This window comes from Monopterus albus, unplaced genomic scaffold, assembly GCF_001952655.1.
Source record: "Monopterus albus unplaced genomic scaffold, M_albus_1.0 scaffold56.1, whole genome shotgun sequence".
Lineage (NCBI taxonomy): Eukaryota > Metazoa > Chordata > Actinopteri > Synbranchiformes > Synbranchidae > Monopterus > Monopterus albus.
The window spans coordinates 2,450,903-2,459,502 of NW_018127936.1; the positions used below are offsets into that span (position 1 = coordinate 2,450,903).

General features: G+C 42.3%; 2 protein-coding genes across 2 annotated transcripts in view; both read left to right on the forward strand.

Annotated features, from left to right (window-relative positions):
• The window catches only part of LOC109961586 (eosinophil peroxidase-like), a 6,167-nt gene extending 5,559 nt beyond the window's left edge, over positions 1–608 (forward strand). The window contains 1 exon segment of the mRNA XM_020602513.1: positions 1–608. This exon segment is cut by the window's left edge and continues 56 nt beyond it. Within this exon segment, the coding sequence (XP_020458169.1) occupies positions 1–83 (83 nt within the window). The 3' untranslated portion in view covers positions 84–608.
• Positions 609–4,266: 3,658 nt separating this feature from the next.
• Positions 4,267–8,600, forward strand: part of ebf2 (EBF transcription factor 2) — a 26,959-nt gene continuing 22,625 nt past the window's right edge. The window contains exons 1-3 of the mRNA XM_020602418.1: positions 4,267–4,843; positions 6,389–6,545; positions 8,241–8,304. Of these exons, the coding sequence (XP_020458074.1) occupies positions 4,710–4,843; positions 6,389–6,545; positions 8,241–8,304 (355 nt within the window). The 5' untranslated portion in view covers positions 4,267–4,709. The remainder of the gene's footprint in view (positions 4,844–6,388; positions 6,546–8,240; positions 8,305–8,600) is intronic.

Here is an 8,600-nt window from a genome sequence, read left to right on the forward strand (position 1 = left end):
GGCTCTGGCTGGTGGCCAGCCAAGGTGGAAGCAGTCTGACCAGTGACAGCTTCTTCTCAGGCCATCTGCTGTTCACTGAGTAACAAATAGTTCATGTGTTGATCCACAACATCCTGATACTACAAAAATTCAGTTTTTCTAATAGGCACTTAAATGTTGTAATTATGTAAACTATAATGAGATTTTGTTTTGGATCCTCTTCAATTTGTTATGAATAAATCTGTTTAATCTGTCTCTGAATGACATTTATGACACAACACTTAAGAAAATGATAACACATTTGTATGGAGATCCAGAAAACCACAGCTGATACTGTTAACCCAGTAGATGGCACTGATGCACAATTCTTGTAATTTTTCAAGGCCAACAAAGCAGGTACATGCACAATCTTTGGGTTTGGATAAATTTTAGAAACTGTGCTGCACAGAAGACGTAATGCTGGTTCTCACGTTGAACTGTTGATTTGTGTATGTAGCCTTTACTAGTGTCATACAAACAAATGTTAAATCATAAAGCTGAATCGTTTCTTTAAGTGGCCTTCAACTTTGTTTATAATTGGCAACAGAGACGTCCTGGTTGACGTTTCTGTGTAGGATGGGGCTAGCCCAACCGAGAGGATATAATGTATAGGCCTGGTGGGTCCAGGGTCTTTTCATCTTACATCTGCCTGTGTGCAGTTTGGAGGTGCAAGATACCTGAGCGTGTAATGTTAATTTTACCTGTGATCTTTTGAATAAATCAGCACTGTTTTGAAGTTACTTGGACTGTCTCGTCTCTCAGAGTTAGCAATGGTAAGAAGAACCAAAGCCCACAAATACAAAGATAAACTGAGTTTTCCTAGTTGTGCATCTGTGTTGCTACAAGCCAGTATATGAGTTAAGTGGGGGTGAATACAGGCTCAGCTCTTCATCACTTAGAAGTGAGTCATCCTTGAAGTACTGATGCTGTGTTCACCCTACCTGTCAATGACAGGTTTCCTAAAACAGATGTTAAGTGAAAATTACAGACTATTGATCTGCAATGGCCATCATATCGAAAGTTGTTCATTTTGAATGGTTTTAGAGGAACACAGCTTAAAATCACAAGTGTGATCAATCAGTAATGGTTTGATTTCACTATTTGGGCCAGTTTCAGGTCCTTGGCATGGTGCATGCTGGTTCACTGGATTTGCTTGTTAACTAGGACAAGACAAGTTCTCGGTTTGCGCGGTATATGTAAGATGTTTGTATGCATGTTCTTCAGTAAGTGGGTATTTCTATGGCACAATATCACAACTCAACTATAAAAGAGAAGCATCATATAGTCTATTTGCTACTCCTGTGCTTTTCATCTTATGATACCCTCTGCAGTGACGGTGAAAGGCTGAATAATTCAAAGTTTGGAATAATGTGCTGAGTGCATGCTAAAGGTGAGCTCTAGCCAACCATGTCTCACTTTATGAACCTGATGAACAGGCAGCAACATGGAGGCTCACAGTCACTGTGTGATAGGCTATTCAGAACTCACCTTTGAACTTTAGTGACAGTTTTAGTCCATTAATGATCCTTACAAAATTTCATATGTAGTATTGATCAAACCTAGTGTTTTATGTTTCCCTGATTGCACTCCGTCATTCCGAATGGATCATATTAGACTCTTAGCGAAGTTAATTCCAAATCACAGCAGACCTTGTTTAGAGAGGACTCCGAATGTTTAATTGTTTAGCAGATACTTTTGATATTAAGAAATGAGGTTAAAGGCAGTCACTGGCTTTAATGGTGGATTCCGACACTCCCCAGAGTATCTACATTTTTGTCTAAATAAACAAAAAAGGAGTGCAATATATGGCGATCGATAGGAGACGGTGGGTCACATTAGCTCTGTTGTTTTCTACACAGTGGAGAGGAGGGAGGGGCCGCTCCCCCCCCCCCCCCCCCCCCTCCAACACACACACACTAACACACACACACACCACGCCCATCCTGACCTCCGTGGACACAGTCCCATCCACAGAGAGTGGCTCAGGATATCCCATGGGGGCAGGGGAATGCTGGAGAGGACGAGCGGCACACGATACCCCATTGTTTGGTTTAGCAGAGACTGATCCCCTCACCCTCCTCCCCTCGCCTCCTCTCTAAAACACACGGGATGACCGTCTCAGCGGGTTAAATTGATTAGAAAGACGTTTGTGGTTTCACTAATCCCCCATTTTCGCCCCGGCCCTGCGCTTCACCAATTTAGAAAAGCCACACATTTAGGCAGCAAGTCTTGCGGGTTGCAATAATCACGGCCGAGCTTCTCGCACCTGTGGGGATGAAGTGGAGTGACAAGTTGGTCCTCAACACCGGCAAGCTTCAGCTTGACAATGCGATCATAATGCCACCGATTAAATAATTAATATAACATAGATTGCCACATGGAGCTAAAACAATACTGTCTTAGTGAAGGAGAAGTGAAGATTATTAGATAAGTGGAAAGGGGCTTTTGAAACTCTCCAGTAAAGGCGTAATGGTGATCACTGTCGTGTTTGGAGATGACATTTTCTTTTGGAAAAAAAGCTGTTATGAATTTGAGTAAAGGCGCTCACCTGACCTGTTTTGCTTCTTAATGAAACAAAACCTTGTCAGAAACAGGATGCCCAAAGTAACACCACCTCAGTGCCAGGCGGAGTGCCACATCTTAGATTTTCTCTTTTGGTTATACTTAGCTTGCAGATTAATCACAGAGAGCTTTCTTGCATATTTAACTCCTCTATTCAGCAAGGCACCTAAACCACTGATGTGGCTGCAATATCCATGTGCGTCTTTTAAAAGAGACACGGATGCAAACCATTTAATGACTGCAACTCTCTGGGTTTCAGAATGGATTTTGCACGTTTTACAACGTGCGGAGGAATTTTATTAAAGTCGGTGTGTCATCATATATAGATTCTTCATGGTTAAGCAGGACTGTCAATCACGTTAGGGGAAGTGTGTGAGGGACACAGCGACAGGGCGGAGACTCGGTAGCAGGATTCCCAAAGACTGCTCTCATAATTGGGGGAACATCTGACTTTGTCCCGCGCTGGCAGATGGTGGGTTGAGGCGGGATCCAAGGGGGGAGATTTACTTTCATTGTCCAGGCGCAAAAACTCCACACAGAGACAATAGTCCCGGCAAGGGGCAAGGAACCAAGGCTGGAAAAACTTTTCAATACCAGATGAACGGGAGCGGAAATAAATTTTTAGTCTGCAAAAGTAATACAAAATATGACTTATTATATATTTCGTTTTGTTCGGCCTAAACCCAAATCAGATCCACTTTGACTCATCCAATAAACTAATCAAAATTATGGCTAATATAAAATATGGAGCATATAGATTTACATTGTTGGCAAAAACAGCCAGTCGGTTTATTGCAACACAATGCCCAGATATAAGGACAATTTAGGCAAAGAAATTATTCCAATCATAAGCTAAAGAAACCTTGTCAGACTGTATCCGAAATTCCAGTTTTTTATATCTGCTTCTATATATTTCCTTTTATAGATCACTTGCCAACTAAAGCTTGAAGAAGCATCTTTTTGTAACTAATTTCACGAGCGGTTTGGATTTGGTAAGACAGTTTGTTGTTTTGATTAAGAGCTCATTTCGACCACTGGCAGGTAGCGGTCCAGACGCCAATCAGAGCGCAGCCCTGTCCGCCGCTGGCGGAGATTCGGAATCACTGCGTTCAAAGGAGCAGACGGTGGAGCTGTTGAACATGCTCCTGTCCAGAACGCACTTGTGTTAAATGTTGACTTGATTAAATAAACCCGACGTGGTATACAGGAGACTTCCGAACCAAATGTTAACAAGTGGCTTCTCTTAAACATTCGGCACCATTTTGTGAAGAAAATGTAGGCGTTTCATAGCATCTGTCAATGAATTTTGAGGTTGAAGAATGTGGCTGTATATTGATTGTAAAGCACTCCCTTGCTCACAGCTCCGCACACACAAAGAGAACCTTTCATTGCAACTGCACAAATAACAAATCTCGCTTGCAGACTTTTCATATATGTGCACTTTCTGCTTTCAAATGTGTAAAATGTTGTGTTATCGTTGAACTTGGGGTGTGAAAAGTTTGCTGAGAGAGTCACTGGTTGGATGCTGAATCTGGCACAAGTCCAAACAACGGATGCACTATACACCAATGAGAGCATCCATTTCAACAATCGGTCCTCCATATGGCACTAAGGCCCCTCCTCCACGCTCTATCCCGGCAGAGGGTCTCATTCATGCTTCAAGGCAGGGGATCATTGCAGGCGTCCTGGCCCTCGGATATACGTTTTGATCCGATCTGGCCTTGTGGCGAAGGAGACTTTCTGCACACAGATACTTAGAGAATTCATTGAAACGGACTCGCTGTGAACTGTCTGAGGAGTTGAGCTCACCGAGCAGGTGATCGTTTGCGCTCAAATTCACGCTGGAGATTTGCGCTTGAACAATGCTTGAAATCAGTGGTGGAACATATTTATTATCATCATTTGAGTCCTAAAAGAAAGCCTGTGTGGATTTTCATTGAGACGTCCTCTGACAGCATCAGTCAGCTCTGGCTATTTATTTCTCCCAGCTCTGAGAAAGCTTGCGGCGCTCTGGAGGAGCGCAGCGCCCCGAAGTGTACCTTTTGTTGTTTGACAAAGTGCTTCAGCTCTCAAGTTAAACTTTGTTCTAAAGTCAAAATAGTGCACCACGCGACCAGGACAGGGCTTAAATGTTCGGGATCCAGGAACATCTGATACGAGAAGTGAGCGGATCAAAAGAGAGAAGTCTTGGAGAGGAGATGGATCCAGTCCGGTCCTGGGTGCGTAACGTCGGGGTTGTGGATGCAAACGTGGCGGCGCAGAGGTACAGTACAAACCCAGCTGATCTGGTGACATTGCCGTTTCGTCAGGTCTTTTCATTAGTTACACTCAAACTTGTTAGCAACATTTAATTCATTTTCTTGATTAGTGTCATGGGCACAATATAGTTTATCTGTGATCAGTTAAAAGAAAAGAGCTGCAAACTACTTGTTGCCAAAGTTGACACGAGTCCCCTTTGGAACTCCTGTCAATATGGTGAAAGAATAACATTAACATTTAATGTAATTCAAGGAAAGTTCTGGTTATGTGCACAAAGTCCTATAGTATATTGCCAAATTTACAATTAAAAATCATAATTATTAGAGTTTGGCATAAAGTAACACACAAGCAGCATTTGATCAAATGATTTACTCCTGCAAAATGTCAACTTAGTTCCATATTTAATTTACACAATTAAATGTGATATAAGACATATAAGCCTATATGACAAAAGCTAAATATGTGTGTTTTTCTAAAAACCAGTTATTTTAACTGCCCTAGCTCCGGTTTCTCATGTAGCAGCCTGTGGCTGAAAAACCGGGCACATATTTTTAATTTCACAGTTTTTTAAATCGGCTGAATTAAAAAAAAAACTGTGTTGCATTGTTGTATTGTTCTTCTGCTTGTCTCAGACTGTTTTCCAAACATCCTCTCCACGCTTTTCTTATCAACACAGGCACGTCGGTGTTTTCGTGTTGTGACCAAAGTTTAGAAGACAATAAAAACGCAAAATTATGCAACAAATTAACTGGTATTATGCATATCCAAAAATATGTAAAATAACAATGGAAATTTATAAATGATGCAGCAATGTGGCTACTATATATAGATTATTGGGCGTTAGAATGAAACTAAAATACCTCTGTTATAGTATTTTACAAAGAAAGTGGTCATAGACAAATTTTTACTCAGGATTGTGCTTAGAAAAAATGTTTAGGGACAAAATCAATAATGTCATATTATGGAAGAACATGGCCCACTTTATGCCCAAGTTATATTAACAGAAAAACGTGCAGATAGTTTTTTTTAATAACAATTTGTAGCCTACATTTTTAAGCACGATGCTCTAAATTCAGTCATAATAAAAAATGGTTAACTTCTATGACCTTTCCGTTCTCAAGCTAAAGCAGTTTTAGCAAGTTTTACTTCTCCTGTTTCCCCTTTTGCCTTGGTTTTTGTGCAGATTCCAGGCCAGACTGGGTTCTTCTAGACAAGTAAAAGAGCCTTCAAGTAACGGGGACAACGAAATATAAATGATCTGTTATCTTTGGCTGTATGGTTTTTGCTAATTATAATTATTGTGTGGATAAACCTAAGACCTTAACAAGTGGAGAATAAAAACCTTTACAACGAATGGGAAAATCGTCCTATTTGAAATAGTTTTAACATTTGAATAACTTCCTTTATAATAATTTAATTTTCATTATTGAGTGCAAGCAAAAGGGTATTTGTTTATTTATTATTTGTGTTTTAGAAACATTTTCAACCAAATGATTATATACGTACATTGCTAGAAGACTTGTCTCTTCTTCCTCCTCCTCTTCCTCAGTGGAGTGGCTTTGTCAAGAGCTCATTTTGAGAAGCAGCCGCCCTCCAATCTCCGCAAGTCCAACTTCTTCCACTTTGTCCTGGCGCTCTATGACAGGCACGGCCAACCTGTGGAGGTGGAGAGGACCGCCTTTGTGGACTTTGTTGAGCATGAGAAGGTGTGTGAGTGTTTCTGAACGCTTCTCTGTCTTAATGATGTTAGAGGAAGTCACCAATTTGCCGTCTTCCTCCAGGAAAAAAAAAAGTTAAATTTCAAACAAAACTGTAAATAAAAACAGCAGCGATGTGTTAGTCATTTACAGTATATGTCAGCTGTGATCAGGTGCTCAGCTCGATCTTCCCCATCCCCAGTAAAGCCAAGCATATCGAACAGCTGATGGCTACATGTTTACACAAGCTTTAACCTCAATGAGCTGATGTGGGATTGAAAAGGAATATCTAATGACTAATTAGCAGCTTGCCTCATTAGGAGGACATCACTACTTTTTAAAATGCAAATTATGCTTGCTCCTGAGTTATACAGCGAACTAATCATCAAAGTCTCTTTTCCTTCCTGTCCCCCCTCCCCTACTTTAAATACTGCGGTGGGGGGAGCTGGATTCCTCAGGCTGGACAGCACCAAAGTAAGGAAGGGTGCTGTGTGGAGTTAGAAAGAGACCAGAGAGAGGAGACTGCCTGGAGTGGGAGCCTTATGCCCAGTGCTGATGGATGTTTTTACCTTGCGGTGAGGGGAGCGAGAATCTCTTAAACTGCCAACAACAGCTCTCCTTTGTGAGAAAGACAAGAGGACACCCTCCTGTCAGCTGAAGTTCAAACATAGTTTTACTGTGAATTTCACGGGGGTAGGGAGGACAGGCGGTGGTGCTAATGCCAGGGCTGAAAGCTGTCAGTGTGCTCCCCTTTGTGCCCCACAGGTCGGTGCAGAGTAATATGATGGCAGCAGAGGAGTTCATTTTCTGCATGGTTACCCTGGCATCTGTTTTTGCTTTGTAATTATGCAGAGGTAGAGCGATGGCATGGCGAAATAAATGTTCCTCTGTGTATATTTACAAAACTTATGAAGCTAGGCATCCATATATCTCCTGTTGTGCCCCAGTCTCACTTCTGATATTATGTTTGAGCTCGGTTACTTTCCAACTTATCGTCATGCATCTTAATTTCCTCACTTCTTCCTCCCTCCTTACAACAGTCTCCTTTTCCCACTTTCTCTACTCCCCCCGACCTCCTCGTTCTCTCTCCTCCTCTCTTGCTCTCGTCTCTGTGATGCCAGCCTCCTTGGGTTATTGGACCAGAGAGCATTCCTCTGAGACCACTTAGAAAGACCAGTAGAGGTAGAGGAAGAGAAAGAAAGAGGGGGAATAAGAAACAGAGATGGGGAGAGAAGAAAGAAGTGAGCGGCTAGTGGAGAGCCTGGGGGAAGAAGGGATAGCGGAAAGGAAGTTTTTCTGTCAAGGTCGACTGCGGCTCAGTCTCACATACAGTACTTTCCACTCACCGGAACACACTTTGCACACCCACACAAGCTCATATAACCATGCCTGTAGCACCTTGCTGCCAGGAGGACCACTACATTTGATCTAAAGGTTTTAAGAGTCTGTATCAGACATGTTAGTTCAACCTCTACAAAGAACATCCAACTCAAGGTTAAGCACTCAGCTTATGGACACAATGCCAGCTCCCCTGTGGGCCCTGAGCCTACAACCTTCTGATCTCGATGATGCTCCCAGGGAAGGGTGAGCCGCAGGATTAGGAGATGCTTAACAATGCATGGGGATGCCCAGCTGTACTTATCTGTGGCCCAAATTTGCTTAACTGCATGCATAGTATTTGTCTGTCTTTCCTCTCTTGCCAAGGAGCAGACAGGAGAGAAAACAAACAACGGCACTCACTACAAGCTCCAGCTCCTCTACAGCAATGGTGAGTAGAGTCAGACATAGGTTCTCAGCATTGGGGGTTGACTCTTTGCCCCCTGAATTGTCCAATTTAGCCATGATGCTAAGCCTAACAGGAGTTGAAAAAAGTTAGCAGTGACACTAGAGCACAAACACGACACCCACCTTTCTATACTTAAGTAATTTGCCTCTGCATTCTCCCGTGCCTTACGCTTCTCTCGGCGCTTATAAGTTACCTTCCGCTCATCATGTAATGCCTGGGGTTTGTACAATTCAACCTCTTTTGGGCCTGTGTATGGGGAAACGCAGTACATGTTGATG